Raw genomic sequence first — 16545 nt, forward strand, 5'->3', positions numbered from 1 at the left:
CCGCTTCTGCTCCACCTGGTAGTGACTCTCACACCGAACCTCTGCTTAAAGCTGCAGCATCTAACCTAAAAAAATAAATTTTACATGCGTATTAAAACTTTCGCTGTCCTAACATGAGACAGATAATCTCTGAAAAAAAGAATCAGTCTCCTCTGCCTCCTCCCTGTTCTGCATAATTACTCCGCTCAGTCAGAAACAGACATTCAGAACTAGCAGTAACCAGCTAGCCGCCATGCTATCAGGAAGTTTTCATTCAGTAACTCTGGATTGTTTATTGTAATGGAACCTGTTTTTGCCTTTGAATGTTAAGTTTTATACTTTAATTTTTTGGCAATGTTGAGAGGTTTTAATTTGGCTCTTTGTATTATTTAGCCTCTTCAGAGCCTTCATATGTTATCAGTCTGTTAAAGATAGTATTATCAATAGCAGTACAATTTGCACAATGCCTGTTTTGTTTAGTTTTCTTCTTGGAAAAAGCTATTAAAAACAAGTTTTTGTCTAAATTAAGGTGAATTCATGGTTCCTTTTTCCACATAATGTAACCGGTAGGGTTTATGATTAAAAAAAATAATAATTATGTGATCGGTATTGGTGATCGGCCCTCATGGGTGATCGTGATCGGAATCGGAATTGGCAGGAAAAACCTGATCGGCACTTCTCTAATAACTACTACTATCAGTCCTTTGCTTTGAAGTCATTTTTAGTAAAAACTGCCACAACTCGCATCACTCTTCTTGAATTTCCACATCAGTTTAGTGGAAACCAGAATGTCAGATTCAAATCAAGTTGCAGTTACATTCAAAGTGTCACAAGGCAGGAAAACCAGCAGCTTTACACGTAATACTCACTAAACTATGCAGTTGTGTTGAGGAAAAACTTAAAAATGTAAACTTTTTCTACAGAAACCAGTTTGTGTCATTTAGTTCTTTATTCAGAAGTCTTGAGCCTCTCTATATCACTCTGTATGGTCAGTGTGGTTAAGAGGAAACATGATCTTTAAACCCTCTACATGCAGAAGGAAAACTGAATGATGTTTTCAAGCTAACATCAGGTGAAAGAAATATGATATACTTGTACAAAGTCCCCCCCAAACAGTATAATTTTATCTAACAATAAATATTGAAAAAAAGTCACCCACATGGTTTCAGAATTTTCCCAACAAAAGAATAGGTCTATATTCACAATATTTCACCATTTAGATTCATAGACAGGCATTATGAGTTACATTTACTTTAGGTGAAGCTGTCTGTGTCTCAAGAAGTACTCATGCTAAATATTTGCTGCATTAATTAAACCAAATTAATTGAAGCTAAATATTTTATCACCAAAAAGCGGATATAAGTTGGTCCATGTATTCAGACTTACTTCCACATCTTTCCATGGATACTGCGGGTACTGTTGCTCAAACATGGGGATGAACTCATCATAGTGAACCTGCAATGATTCCAAAAGAGATCAGAAATTCATTCAGACCTGCACCTCAATAAACCAAAAAGATCAGTGAAAAAATAATTTCTTTCATTAAATTAATTCAAAAAGTGAAACTTGTGTGTTTCTATTAATGATTAGGGATTAGTTAATAAAAACCTAAAATCTGTTTTTGATCAATAAAACACAGAGAGAGTGAGCCACTGCAAGTAGATGCTGAATGAAATGTGGAATGAATCTATATAGAGTAATATTAGCTTCACTTTTTGAATTCAGTTGCTGAAATTATGATATTCAAATCTACAGAGGTGACAAACAAAAGAGCTGCTGAAGTGTTCAAATGAAATTCCATCTTCATAAAGTTAGAAATAACCAACAGTCAACATTTTGCAGAAGGATTCCAGAAGTAAAGCATGTACCTGTTTAAGCTGCACTCCTTCTGCATAGTTCATCACAGTGAAGTGTTTCTGGTAGTCATCAAAATGATCTAAGGAGAAGGGCCTAAACAACAGAACAAAGGTTCATTCTGGTGCCGGGTGAGCAGGGAAGCTGATCCATCCCATTTCTCATCCTGATGGAAAACATTCCTCACTTGTTGGCGAAGCGCAGCCAGAAGACATTGTAGACGTAGAGACGCAGCGGCTGTACCGAATGCAGCATCAGCATGTAGCGGATGTCAAACTTTACCATTCCTACTTCTCTGCTGAATAGCACAGGATCATGCAGGTACTTACACACCACCTGAGAAGAACACACACGCAGACACCCTGAGGCCAGTAGCTCTGTATATACTGTGGGCCTCTTTGTAACATCATATTGATGACCCAGGAAACAAAAGATCATAGAAACTCTGATCAGATTCATAAGTAATGGATCCAGTAAGAACATCTTCAGTAAAATTTGTTATAAATTGAAACAACGAAATTGCGGCAGGCTTCTAGCAATTAATAACATGATGAATTAAAATGAGCTTGATGCAGTTTTGTTTACAGAGACATCATAATCCATTTTATGTATGGCTTGACTTGTCTGTATTTTTATTTCCATTGTATCTGTTTTCAGCTGTCATGTTTTGTTCTGGATAATCAAAACATTTCCTGGTCTCGCCGACCTGAAGGTAAAAGTCTAACCAGGGGCCTCACATATCAGTGTGCAGCTTTCACACTAAAAGTTGGTATAGGAACAAATTTAGAAAAGTGTGGCACAAAAAAAAATTCTGATGCATAAACCATGCACACACACATGCCTAGGTACCTTTCCTTTATACATCCCAATTTGCAGGAAATAGAGTGCGTAGTTCGAATCATAACAATTATATATTTTATTTAAAAGGTGCATTTCAGGGTACAAGAGTTCACCTTATAAAAATAAAAACTCCAATTCCCTCCGATTCAGTGGCGATGTTCTCCATCAGAGCCAGAGCCTTCCACAATTACTCAGCACCTTTGAACAGCTATTTGTGTATAAATCTACACCTTGTTCACCCTAAAATCATCCACCCCAACTGTTCGGAGTTAATCGCATTTTCCCAAACCCTAACCCACATTTTCTTTTTCAGTGCATTTCAGGGTTAAATAACACTGAATGCAGTCAGGTTTCAGTGTATGTAGTTGAGTTTTGGCCTCTAGGAATTTGTTATTGTGCAGAAAAAAAGGTTTGCATGGCTGCTCATTATTTTCAAGGCAGGTAAAAAGTTTGTGTATATTTATGAAAACTTTCACGCCACGTTTACTTTTATACATGCCGACGTATGTAAAATATGGCACCTAACATTTTTTTTGCACACTTCATACATGAGGCTCCAGGATGTGTGGGGTCTGCAGAGATATTAGCTGCCCAATAATGTCAAGTCCCATCTGGTTTATAGACTTCTATTAAAATTCTAGATCAGATATTAACCCCATAGCTTTAATGACGACACTTGTATCCTCATTGACTAACGTACACGTTTTGAGGGTAAACAGTTAAGGGGTTAAATTCAGATAGTCTGGTTTTCACGTTGGGGTTTCATCTCAGACCAACAAGTGTGCTGGTACCTTTGGTGTGCTCTCTCTCTGTCTGATGATGTAGTCCAGATTACTGGTGATGTGTGTGTCCAGACCCCGGGCCAAGTTCCATGGCTTACAGATCCAGTGGTTGTCTTCTCCCCTGAAAACCAGCAAGAGTTATTTCAAGCTTCCCATCTGAGTCTGTATGACAACAAGGTTAAGCAGCAGATTGTGACAATGCCTCCAGATTTTCAAACGTTGAGCTAATTTAGAGAACAAAGCACTGATAGTGCTGAGTAAAAAACAGAATCCAACCTGAGTCGTCTCAGCTGATAATGTTTGATGAAGTGTGGAAGCTCTGTCTGGAGGTTGAAGGTCTCTGGAAGCCAGTCAGGCATGGGGCCGCCCTTCAGCCTGTGGCCGATGGCAGCCAGGCAGTCCTTCACCGTCACTATGTTCTCACAGGGGAACTGGTTCAGCATGACATGAGGCCGCTCTTCACTCAGCTTCCTACCACACACACACATAAGTTCTGCTCAAACCCAAACCCAACTTATCCGTGATAAATATCCAACTGATATTAAGATAATTGTTTAAGTCCTATTGAAGTTATTATAATTTTAAATAAGGAAGAGAGAAGCAAATTATTATTAAATTTTGCAGAGGGGGTGGGATTAAATAAGTTCTAAACTCCTTTTCAAACATGTAAGCTACACTAGTTTGGTTTGATTATTTTTTTATTGTTCCATTTTTGCGTTGCTGTGTCATTTGGGTATTGAGTGTGGAGTTAATTGTGTTTATTTTTGTTCGTTACATATTTGAAATAAAATTGAATTGAAAATGTTACTTTCTACTGCTTCCTAAATCATACTCGTCTGCTGATGAGTAATTATCCCAACAAGTTATGTCTGCCTCTGACTGTAACTGGATCAGATTATGTAACTGGCTCAGAGCTCATATATTCAACTGGGTCTAGATCAATCCTGGCCCTCAAGGGCCACTGTCCTGCAACTCTTAGATGTCTCCCTTGTCCCACACACTTCAATCACATAACTGAATCACCTCCTCAGTGTAGTGAGGTTCTCCAGAGTTCTGCTAACGACCTCATTATTTGACTCAAGTGTGTTGAAGTAGAGACACACCTGCAGGACACCGGCCCTCCAGGCCTGGTGTTGCTACTGCTGCCATAAACTCTTTACTTTGTGTTTGACACAGAAGGTACCCTGGATAGGAGCTCCGGTGTTTTGTGTGTTGGTCGCTCACGCTCAGCCAGTCTCTCTGTAATCTCTCCAAGCACGCTCAGTAGGAGAGATTGCTGTAAAATGAGTGATTCAATGCAATTTTCTAGGTTTCCATAGATGAAAAACTTCACCAATTTAAATAATAAACTGAACTTGACTGCATGACTATATGTCTGGACATAAAAAAGCTACATAGATATGTATTTAATCAGGAAAATTAATTCATGCAACAAAAAGATTTTAGATACTGTGTATAAGAATCTCATTGAATGTGCACCAGTGTGTGAAGGACAAAAATAGACAGTCCAGAATCATCAATATGAGCTGAGGATGCTGGGAGATTTATACCAAAGGTAAACAATATTAAAGGCCAATGAATTGTGGATGATTTAATTCAGCCTCCACTTGGAGAATTTGTCAGGCTTCGCTCTGGAAGGCAGTAAGAACAAACAACTCATTTATACCAAAGGCAACAAGGTTCCTCACAAAGAGTCACATGTGAAGTTGTGGCTGTTGTTGGCTTGTGAGTTTGTTGTGATCTTTTTTATTATGTAATGTAAATGTTTTTAGTCACCATGTGAAGCCAAAGGCAGCTTTCCACATCTGTGAACAACATAAATTATTAGTATTATTATGATAATTGAATGGGCTTTTTGACTTCTGACAACAATTTCTGTGATTAGGTTGGTAAATAAATAAACTGAACTGGAATGAAACAACCAACATGTTTTGCTGCTAGGTCCATCTAATTACCCAGCAGCAGCGTCTGACTTCAACAGTTTCTATAACTGGTAATAATACATATTCTAATTTACTGAGATTACCTTTAAACTGCAATCCGATATTCCAAACATTTTCTGTTTGCTTAAATTGATGACTCTCTTCTCCTCCATAACTCTAACCAGGATGTGTGGTGCTAACCTGTAGTCTTTGATGTGATCATAATTCCAAATGATGTCAGCCTCCTCCTCTTCCTCCACCAGAATGAAACGAGGATGTGTCAGGTTGTTTCTTACTTGAGACATTTGAGTGAAGACTCTGGAATCAAAAGCAGATTAACTTAAAAGATCTGCAGCTGAACCTTGGTATCACAGCAGACCTCCTGAAGTTCGACTGGTTTCCAGCTTCCATCTTCCAGCGGTGTGTTGCTGAGGTCAGACTTACTTGAGGATTTTGTCTTTGGGAACAGTAGAAGGCTGGATTTCCACAGGAAGCCGTTCCTTGTTCTCTCGTGTGATGGCCTGGAAATATGAACCCAGAGGACTTTACAGACCTGGGAATGTGTCATTTGATTTGCAGAAACATCTCAGTCGACGAGAATTCAATTCAAAAAGTAAAACTGATTCATTGCTCAAAGAGTGATGGAGCTGAACTCTTTATTTTTATTTATTCAGATTATTCTGACTAACAAAACCCAAAAATTCAAATATTACATAAGATCAAAATATTTTTAATGCAGAAATGTTCTGGTGTGGACTGGAGTCAGATTCAAGTCACTCAGAGTTTGGACTTGACTTGACCTGGAACCCTTCAGGTTTACTGTCATGACGTCTGGGTGTTGAGAGCTTTGCTATGGAGTTTTATTTTTCATAGTGTAGTTCCATACGTTTGTTATTCATAGTCTTTGCTTTAGTCTTATCTGTAGGTTTGTCTTCAGTTTTCCATTTGTGTCTAGATTATCAAGTTTTATTTGAGTTAGTTATTTTGTTTAAGTTGTTTCTTTGCTAATCTATTTCTCTCATGACTCGTCTCTACTCATTCTGTTCTGTTTTCTCAGTATTTTTACTTTTAGTTTTACTGCTATTTCAAGTCTTTTTATTTCCCTGTCTGTTGTTCTGTACCTCACAGCATCCTGGATCTTGTCTTTGTTTTGTTTCTTAGTCTACTCTACAGTCTTAATATTTTGTCTTTTACATTTTGTGCAGTTTTTTTATTGAGTCCATTAAACCACGGCCTCAAGTTTTGCTGTAGGTGACATCATCAGAGCACGAACCACGGTTGCACCACGCCTTCCTGCCCATCATTATGTCCATAATAATAAATACACATATGACATATTCTCTCTCTCACTTTTGTGTTCCAGACGTGAACTTTGACCAGCCAGATACCAGTGGAAGAAGTAAGCGTGCACCTAATTTTTCTGTTAGTTGGTGGAATAGATTGTGTTGTTGTTCAACTGAGGCTAAAAGAGCTCAGGGTCAAATGATCCGGTAGGAAGCCGTCATCAAAGTTTATCCTTCGATTAAGTGTCCAAAGTGATTGTCCTCACCTCATAGTAAGAATCTGCTGGTTCTGTGACGGCACTGCTCACTCCTTCCAGATCATCATGTATCCACGGTAGCAACCGGCATCTCCGTAGCAATGGGTTGGTCTCCCCATATGCATAATCGCGGGTTACTTCATCTGTGCAAGTGGGAAGGTGGTATTGTTTACACAATCTTATATCAAAAAACTATTTTTATTAGCTAAAACAAATTTGAAAAACTTAATTTCTTTCAGATTTTAAAGTAGCAGAATCATACAAAAAGTAACAGGAAAAGACACCAAAATATTAAACGGTTCCTCAAACATATAATTCCTAAAGTACCTAAACATCACATGTTACAAGTCCTGGATCAGATCCTGTTTCTGTGAAAAGACAAGCTACAGAAAACAAAATTAAAATAAAATAACTTTGTTTTAATTTAGTTGTGTATGTGACTACGGTTCTTTAATCCCAGATGACAGTAGAGGGCACTGCTGGAAGCACTGAATCTCTGGGCGTCAGTAGGGATGAAGCAGAACGCACTGTCCAGATCAGAGTTGTGCAGAACTGCACAGGCTGAAAGGTTACAAAGCTTCTCTTCTGATCCAACATAAACATATCTGCACGCTTCCATCCTGGTGTCCAACGCTGTAGTGTGGAGAGATAATGCACTTCTAGGTCTTGGAATCAATCTATAAAAATGTTTTGTTAAGGAATATTCTTTCGATAATTAACAATAGTGAAACACTGAGTCAATCAGAGAAAGCCAGAATAAATGAACAGTGATTCTCAGAGGTCAAGTTAGAGAGAGAAGAAAAGAAACTTAAAACATACAATTCTTCTTGTACATCTTTCCAGTTAGGTACATGGTGCCTTCCACCCAGCTCTCTCCTCTAGGGAGTTTCTCTCAATCTTTCCCTATCTGGTTAACTGGTACCTCTGTCCTCAAATCAAACCCGGTTCAAAGGAGTTTCGGCGGAAAGGAGAAGAAAAACATCTCCTCTGAAAACCTCCCTTATCAGTTACATAAGAAAAACACCTGCTCAGAAAGCTTCGTTATCAGTTCATTCTGCCCAGTAAACAAGTCAAAGTTTTATTGTCCAAGACAATGTCTAAAGACAAAGTCACTTCCATAGGCAGGAGAGCAGCAGACTCTAGAAAGGGTACTAGGGTGTGTGTGTGGATCAGGGTGTGTGTTTGGATCAGGTTGTGTCCTTACCACCTCCTTGCAGATCTTGCAGAGGCCAGAGCAGAGTGTAGGCCAGCTGACCCTGCATGTAGAAAAAGGGGGCCATGCAGCAGCTGGGATGGTCCGAATGCTGCACCTGGGAGCCAAACTCATCCATGATGTACCACACAGGAGCTTTTTCTTCTGCTGACTGCACGAGCGCGCGCACACACACACACACACACACACACACACACACACACGCGCACGCACGCACGCACACACACATGCGCACGCACACAGCCGAGAAGGGGGGTGAAATACATGCTGACTGAGAGAGAGCTGTAGTGTGAGGTCATTCTCAGACTTGCCCCCTGGGACAGCTGGTAGGTCTGGTTGTATTTCCACATGCGCTCCAATATCAGTTCCACTACGTCTGGAGGGGGGACCTCGCCGTGGAAGTCCACCCCCATTAGGGAGGCCATCCTGGGCAGCAGTCCTGGAATCTGCTCCAGCTGTTCCCGAGCGTGCTCCACCCGGTACGTCCAAGCATGGTCCACCAGAAAGATACTGCAGGAGGAGCGCAGAAAGCCTAGTTGGAGACTGGATTTCAGCAGCATATTGTAAAAAGATGCTAACGTCCTGAGCATCACTATGTGTCAGCAGCAGACATCAGCAACTCCCCCTGTGAAAATGTTCAAGCTTGTAGATCTGGAGACGTCTCTGCTCGTCTTTCTCCCTCATGTATAGTCATGGGCCACTTTATTAGCCACACCTTGTTTCAGTTAATATGATAGCATCACACAACCGACCGTCATCATATCAGGTAACCATGTCCACTTTGAATGTGTGTTAAATAGAGCTGAAATTACCCATCAGATTAATCAGTTATTGAAATAATCGTCAATTAATTTAGAAATCAATTAATTATTAGCTGGAGTATACAAACTCAAGAAAAGACGAGTAATTAACCCAAACCGTACAACAATATATATCCATTGTGCAATTACAATTATGGTGAAAACTATTATTACTAAGTAATACGTGATGACTATTAATCTGATGGTCATGTTTTGTTTTGTCTCTGTTCTAAATGAACCTGTCTGGGTTGGTCTAAAACCCAGACAGAACCGACACAGAACCCACCATCAGTCTGACATGGAGCTCTAACCGGACCTATTCAGGAGTGTTTCTGGTGTCTCTCCATCATGTATCTGGTATGAATACATACCAGACTGAGTGATTTTCACAGTCATTAAGTTTTCCCACAACAAATATATTTTTTAAAAAGTTGCATTTTATTGCATTTCAGGCAATAAAATGTTTATATTTCTATTTTAAAAAGGACCTGACTTATTTCTAACATAATGTATATCTAGTGTTGTATTTAAAAAAAAGCTTAAGTGGTTCAATGAAAAATCTACAGAATGTGCCAAGTTTTCGTCTGATTGTCTAAATGTCCCATTAGCAAAATAATTATCTGCAGCCGTAGTTTTATATTGTCAGTTTCCTGTTCTGATTTGACAGGAGTGTGTGTGTGTACCATGTATTTAATACCTTGTGGGGACCATTTTTCCTGACACATTCTACATCAGTGGGGAGACACTGTTCGAAGCCTGGACCCCACAAGGGGAAACATTGCTTTTAGGTCAACGGTTAGGTTTAGGGACTAAGGTGTGAATTGAGTTTTGGTTAGGGTTATGTTGTTGTTTGTAATGTTATGTAGCATTTGTTTGTGCTGCTTTGGTTTCTGATATATTAAAATTATTTTTTAGGTCATCCAGAGATCACCATCCCTCCCGATCTTCCTCCAAAACAAACCAAAGTGGGTTACTTTTTTTCAGTGCTCCTTTTGTGCAGGTTTATGCTGTCATTAGAGCTGGTGGATGACCTAAAAAATATTTTAATATCTCAGAAACCAAAGCAGCACAAATGAAAATTTTATCGCCACATAAGGAGCACAAACCACTCAGGCTATTTGCTGGAATGTTTCACGTAGTGGAGTGTTGGCTTCACTCAGCTGCTAGTTATTCCTGAATAGGTTATGTTTTTACGGTCTTCACCTGGTTGGATCGGAGACTTCCAGCCCACTTTCTCGAGTAACAACCACTTTACACCCAATCACCACTCCAGAATTGCCTTTTTTCCTCTCCCCATCTTCCTCCTGTTGGACCTTCATTATTCCAAACACCTCCCCGGCATCGTAAACCTGCAGAGAGGCAGAGAACACGGCGAACCCGGCGGGATTACAACAGAACCCGGGTTAACGCGACACTTCATGCAGGTCAGCTCCGTGTGGTGAGCACACGGAGTGCTCAGTGCTCACCTCGTTGGTGATCTTGTGATAGAGGCTCTTCCAGTATACCTGAGGGACCCCTGAGGACTGCAGGCCCCCACCCTGCAGCACCACGAAGGCCCCGAACCCCTCATCCGGGTCATCATTCAGTCCTTCTGGGTCTGTTGACATCTCCAGGACAAAGTTCCAACTCACGTGCGAGCAGCTGCTGCAGACTAGGAAGAAAATTTCTTTTTTGTGTGTGCTTGGTAACCATCTTGAATACGCATTATCGCCACCTAGTGCTCTGGAAAGTGAATGAGTAGTAGTTTCTTCTCTTTCAGGTTTTCCCTTCAGCGAATCATCTGTCTCATTCAGTCCTGCGCTCTTGTCCTGTCTCTACCTCAAGCCACCAACACACAGTCAAATCTCTTTTTGTTTAGCAACTAGAGTTTTTCTTCACTTTACACCCAGCAGTGCTCCACCTTATTATTCAGCCAGCTGAATTTTACACACAGGACTCTTCACAATATGATCCGAAGAGGCAAAAATAAAGAAAAAGTGAAATCCAACCAGTCTCACGTCCCCCCAGAGACACATCACCAGAACCCTGAACCGGTCGCCTGACTGCAACATTGTTGTTTCTTTAGAATCATGCCCTCATAAATCATGGCCCCAAAAATATCAGGTTTTCAAAACATAAATATGTTAATATGTGTAAGTTGTACTTTTTCAGTTTACACAACTCAACTAACATGATACTTTTGAGTTAGATTAACTTGTGCAATTTTAGTGAGCTCATCTGAAGTTAACTGAATAAATCTGAGTATGTTTTATTCTGGAACAAATCCCAAAGCTTATTTTTTTAAAGTAGAAACCACTTATATAAAAAGAAAACTACCTAATTGAAATACTTCCTGGCTCCTGCTTTTTATGTTTCTCTGCTCAAAATTTAACAGATGATATAGAAAGCAGTAATAGTTTGCTGACTTTTTTTCAGTAAAACATGACATTGACATGAATGCTGCACCATCAGGCAGAACACCACAGTCATACTGCTCACTCATGGCCCAGTTACATGCAAATATAATGCCAAAACTGGCTAATTAGAGAACTGCTCTGAAAGTGGCTCATTAGATGAACTGACTGCAGATGACCGTTTCTCCTTAAACTTGCTGCTGCTGGTGACACAATGCATTGTGGGATACCTTGCTGGCCAATCCCCACCGCTACAATTGCCTCAACAGAATCAATTATTGCAACATATTAAAGAAACATGCCACCATCACAGTATATTTTATTTTTTCCAACACTGAAATAAGTTGTTCAAAACTTTCTCTTCGGTGGAACAAAAATTGAATAATGTGTGAACATCAAGCAGTAACCCTTCACAACCCAAAGTCCTCACCACTTTCAAATATTTAACGTTTTTTTTTTTTTTTTTGCATGAACTCAACTTAAATAGATGAAGTTATCAAGCATTTTTAATCCAAAAGTTCACACCATGTTTAAAATGAGTACAAACAAGTTGATGAGAATTAAGTTATGTTCACTCAAAGTCTTTTATTAAACAGAATGTTTAGTTAACTTTGATGACAATCCGATTTGATTTGTGTGGAAACTATCAGCTGTCATCTGACAGCTGATAGTTGTCAGCTGTCAGACGGGTCCACACAGCAAGCTGTTCATTACAAACAAACAGTGTGTTTCTCTCACCGTGTAGATCTGTAATAAACCGTATTGGTGTGTGCTTTGCTTTGTTGTTTTCACTGTAATAGTTTGTGTTTTGAACCATGTTACCAGATGAGTTACACCTTAAGGTTTTCAGCCTTTCTGCTCATGCTGGACAGATGTCCAAGTTTCTCCCTTTTATCACCATGTTCCTTTCCTGAGATTTATATGGATGGAGTTTCCTTCTGTTTCTTTGGATCCAGTATGGATCACATGAATTTCCCTTTGCAATTGTAATGTAATTTTTAGCAGCGATAGAATTACTGCACATTGGTAATAAACACACCGCTGAAGTTTATATGACATGATCCTTCTAAATAATACCATTATGTGTCTGACTAATTACAAGATTATGTTTTTTATATATAAGGGGACATTGACCAGATATTTGACCAGTGTCAAAGTTTCAATTAAATTCAAAAATAATATGGGGAATGAAAGGGAAATGAAAACTAAATTCATCAAAGTATCTTCAAAGAATCATTTTGGATGGTGATGCTGTGGGTCGAAAGAATCTCTGGTAGAGGTCAGTCTCGCAACCAATCTGCAGATGCCTCTGACTGAAGACTTAATTTCCAGGCACCAGAGTCAATATTCCACTCTCTTTAATATTCTACCTGGCTGTACGGTTAAAGGCGGGCGAAGACGCTGCGGTCTGGGATCTGATCCTCGTCCAGTCAGATTGGTGGAAGGAATGGTTTGGGCTTCCTCCTGCTCTGTTCTAAGGGTTTGGGGTCAGAGTTCAGCTAATATTTGAGTTTTTGAGATACTAATAATTTGCTCCCACTCTATACCTTTGGATTAAGTCTCAGATATTTTCATATCTTCTCCTCTAGTTTCAGCCTCACCAGCCCATCCTCCCACTGTGCTCATTCATATAGATCCAACACCGAAGAAACAATCTCCAGCATGTAACTTTTGAAAATATTAAAAGCTTAAACATCAGGTTAAAGGTCATTTTTATGATCTCCCCCACCCCATTCAAAGTACTTGAATAAGATGTTCCAGTGTATAAATGTGTCCACAGGTCTCACTTATATTAGTAGAACTTGCATGGCTTTGACTCTACATCTTGAGAAAGCATTCTTTGGCATTACTCCACACTTGTATTCCCTGTAAAAAGAGAGTAGACATGAAACTAGACAGTGAGCTTTTACAGAAATGTAAGCTGAGTTTAGGCTCTTCTCTACCTTCTTGCACATGCTGATTTGCATGAGAGCGTAGTTGATGAGCGCCTCTTGCAGATCTTTGTCCTTCTGATCCTTAAAACGGACAATGTCTGCCCACGCCTTTTCAGCATGCTCACTGGAAAAGACACATGAAGCAGAGCGGTACCAGAACCTGATCCATCAGCCATGCTGCTGCTTTCACGCAACTCACTCGCACTCAGCTGTTTTCTCCTTCACAGTCTCTTCCCCCTCTGCTATCAGCTCCTCCAGGAGGTTGAGCTTGGCATCCCTCTGCTCAGGTGCTTCTTGCCCAAAAAGCTTGTTGGTCATGCCTTTTAAGGAGAAAGTGCGCACTATCTGAGATGGTCAGCAAGAGAAACAGAACAGAAAATGGAATAAATGAAAAGTTATTGCCTTCTGGATTAGTTACATGTTTAAAACACCTGACTGAGTTTATAAATGTTACATTATGTTGCCAAAAGCGTTCACTTATCTGCCTTCACACATGGCCCAACACTATGCACTCTTTTAGGAAGACTTAGGGAGTGTTTTATATTGGATGGGTCATGATGCCTTCTGTAATTCATCTCTAATGTCTTCTATTAGGTTGAAACCAGAACTCTGTGCAGACCAATGCTGTTAGCTCATGCCTAAGGTCTCATTCAGGTCTGTATGGTGCAGTCGTGTCAGACCAGGAGGATGGTTCTAACATCCATCCATCCATCCACCCACCCACCCACAGGACACAATCAAGAAAACACATACAGAGGAAGTTTAAATACATTGAATAAAAACACGTGTACACCTCTGTTTCTCACTCTCCAAAAGAAGATTTCATGCCTTGACTTATTACAGCAGTGCTATCCTGTCATGTAGGTTAGAATCGCCCTACAGTGTAACCCGTTCCTTCACTACTTTCTGCAGCATTAGTCTGCATAACGAGATGCTGGGTTTTATACACCTGTGGCCTTAGAAGTGATCAGAACAGATTAATTAAAGCACTTGGATCCTTTTGCCAACATAAAGTTTGGAATAAAGGACCTAATGTGTGATGCTGCGTGATGCTACATGATGCTGCATGGTGTACCCCGGTGGCCAGCTCCTCACGCTGCTGCTTCTTCGAGATGAGGTCCTGGGACGCCATTTCCAGCTCAAACTGGCTCAGCTCATGTTTTCTGCACACTGCTCTGCAAAGGCAAAGGCAATATTGAATTCCATTTATTTACCTCATACAGTATGTCATAGTAGGGTTAGAAAACAAAATGAAGTGGAGGGAAAATGCTTAATGATTTTGAATATCTGTTCCAAATGAAACATTAATGGAGTGGGTGCATTAGAATTCAGGACGATTTAAACCGTTTCATTGCATCTCTGGCTGTATTCTGAGGGTGCAGAATACAAAAAAAATAATGTTTTGCTTCTTCAGCCTCTAACAGGTTTTCTCCTGGGATATCCTGGATTTAGAGCCATCGATTTTCACCAGCTCTAACCAGCTTCCACACACACAGTGTTTGTTCTTTGTCATTCCTTGTTTTGTTGTTTTTCCATGAAGATCAAAAAGTTCAAATTTCTCTTAATGAGCAGAGCAATGTGTAGCTTGGCCACCTGAGTGTTTTTGAGAAACTGCAAACAGGACGTGTCGTGACTTTCCTAACAATGGCTTTCTTCTTGCCTGTCTAACTTAAAGTCCAGATTTGTGCACAACTAATACTTTTCTACTGAACAGGTGATCCAACGTTAGCTTTGGATTTCTTCATTTCCTTCAGGGTAACCATGGATATCTTGGCTGCTTCTCTGATTAATGCTGTGAGGCTATTGTAGAACATAATCCTGCTTTGAACATTCCCTCTGACCTGTTGCTGGGTTCCTGGGTCTCCATGACGATAACTGTTCTGTGATGTTCTCTATCAAACATTTGAGGACAGAAACACAACAGCTGTATCTAGACTTATACTGTGTCACACACAGCTGGACTGTTGTTGACTTCTGGAACAGTCCCAGGGCCATACATGCACACAGCCCCTCCTGAATGTTACCTCACAGCTTCAGCGTAGGACAGATATTCTTTCAGCTGATCAGCATAATGTTCCTCTTCTTCCAAGATGTCGTCTACTGAGGCAGCATAGCTGTAAGTGAATGACCAACATGGTTGCTGTCAGCATGAGGTCTTTCTGCATGTTTTAACTGAAGAGCTTCTCCAGACTATCAGATGAGTTGATTTATTACAAGAGAGTTCTTACGCATCCATGTGATGACCAGCACTCTGCAGTCCATCTCCCATCTCTTTCTCAATGGCACTCCACTCACTGTAGTGAACACACCAATGAATTAATTTTTACAAGGGATCAGAGACACTTATGAATTTGTTCAAACAGTCTTGCATAAGGTCAGCATTATGACTAATAACTGAGACTTCTAAATCACTTTAGTTCAGATAAAGGATGCATGCAAGCATGTTGTCAAACCTGAAGACTCGTCCATAGTTTCCGTGGACTTTGTAAACAGCATACAGTCTATCGGCAACCCTCTGCAGGACAGAGAAAAACTGTTAATCTGCAATGCAAAGATTGTAGGATCCACTTTGTCATCTGCAGGAATTCTCCACTAATACTGAGCATAAAACATTTTACTAGCGTGTTCTAACGATCCCCTAGAAGCTCCTGGATTCTGATGTTCACAGTAATAAAGATGGCAGAGGATTTACATTGGAATGTGTGCTGTCCTACACGTCTCGACTGTAGAACTGCTGAGAGGCTCAGAGGAACAGCCAGGAGTCAATTAACAGGAAGATTTTCCAGTTGTGACATTTTCAGTGTGTACGTCATATTTTGCATGAAGTAGGACTCAGTACTACCACTGGTGGTTTCTGATAAGCATGACACGACCACGACCAACCGCCCAGGGAGGGATCTTGTGAGGGATGGCATTAGCCCCCCAATAACTCCCTTGTGGAGTTTAACAGCTTCAAAAGATTTTAGGCAATTACAAAAAATGTTTGCGCGCGTGTGTGTGTGTGAACTTACAGTTCGTGCTCGAAGCAGCTGAGAAGTGTGAGACTGAAGCCCATCGCTGTAATGTTTCATCTCCACTAGGCGTCTGAGATGAAGACATTAATGAAATATTTCTAGCATGGAAGCCTCAGCATTATCAATAATTATTTAGTGACAGAAACACTTTTGACCATTTAAGGTTCACAGAAATCTCTATAGCAGGGATGTCACCCTCAGTTACACAGGTTGTCAAGATGAAAACCTGGTCCGAGTGAAGGGCCACCCTGAATCCTGCCTCACAGCCCTGCTC

The 16545-nt window shown here is 40.3% G+C and overlaps 2 protein-coding genes across 2 annotated transcripts in view; both read right to left on the reverse strand.

Annotated features, from left to right (window-relative positions):
* Positions 1-13349, reverse strand: part of ttll12 (tubulin tyrosine ligase-like family, member 12) — a 22788-nt gene extending 9439 nt beyond the window's left edge. The window contains exons 1-13 of the mRNA XM_015025641.1: positions 13267-13349; positions 10397-10581; positions 10134-10279; positions 8442-8640; positions 8122-8281; positions 6927-7060; positions 5822-5898; positions 5579-5695; positions 3732-3926; positions 3465-3576; positions 2021-2169; positions 1848-1929; positions 1366-1434 (exon numbers count right to left, since the gene is read on the reverse strand). Coding sequence (XP_014881127.1) covers positions 1366-1434; positions 1848-1929; positions 2021-2169; positions 3465-3576; positions 3732-3926; positions 5579-5695; positions 5822-5898; positions 6927-7060; positions 8122-8281; positions 8442-8640; positions 10134-10279; positions 10397-10537 — 1581 coding nt within the window. The 5' untranslated portion in view covers positions 10538-10581; positions 13267-13349. The remainder of the gene's footprint in view (positions 1-1365; positions 1435-1847; positions 1930-2020; positions 2170-3464; positions 3577-3731; positions 3927-5578; positions 5696-5821; positions 5899-6926; positions 7061-8121; positions 8282-8441; positions 8641-10133; positions 10280-10396; positions 10582-13266) is intronic.
* On the reverse strand, positions 12437-16539 carry LOC106942380 (sorting nexin-4-like). Its single transcript, XM_015025642.1, has 8 exons — positions 16269-16539; positions 15711-15772; positions 15486-15551; positions 15282-15371; positions 14333-14432; positions 13457-13602; positions 13267-13381; positions 12437-13189 (listed from the first exon to the last, which is right to left on the reverse strand). The coding sequence occupies exons 1-8, from the start codon at positions 16326-16328 to the stop codon at positions 13142-13144; spliced, it is 687 nt and encodes a 228-aa protein (XP_014881128.1). The 5' UTR covers positions 16329-16539; the 3' UTR covers positions 12437-13141.
* Between the last annotated feature and the right edge of the window lie 6 nt (positions 16540-16545).

This window comes from Poecilia latipinna, unplaced genomic scaffold (genome assembly GCF_001443285.1).
Source record: "Poecilia latipinna isolate Pla-1442-1.1 unplaced genomic scaffold, P_latipinna-1.0 Scaffold4232, whole genome shotgun sequence".
Classification (NCBI taxonomy): domain Eukaryota; kingdom Metazoa; phylum Chordata; class Actinopteri; order Cyprinodontiformes; family Poeciliidae; genus Poecilia; species Poecilia latipinna.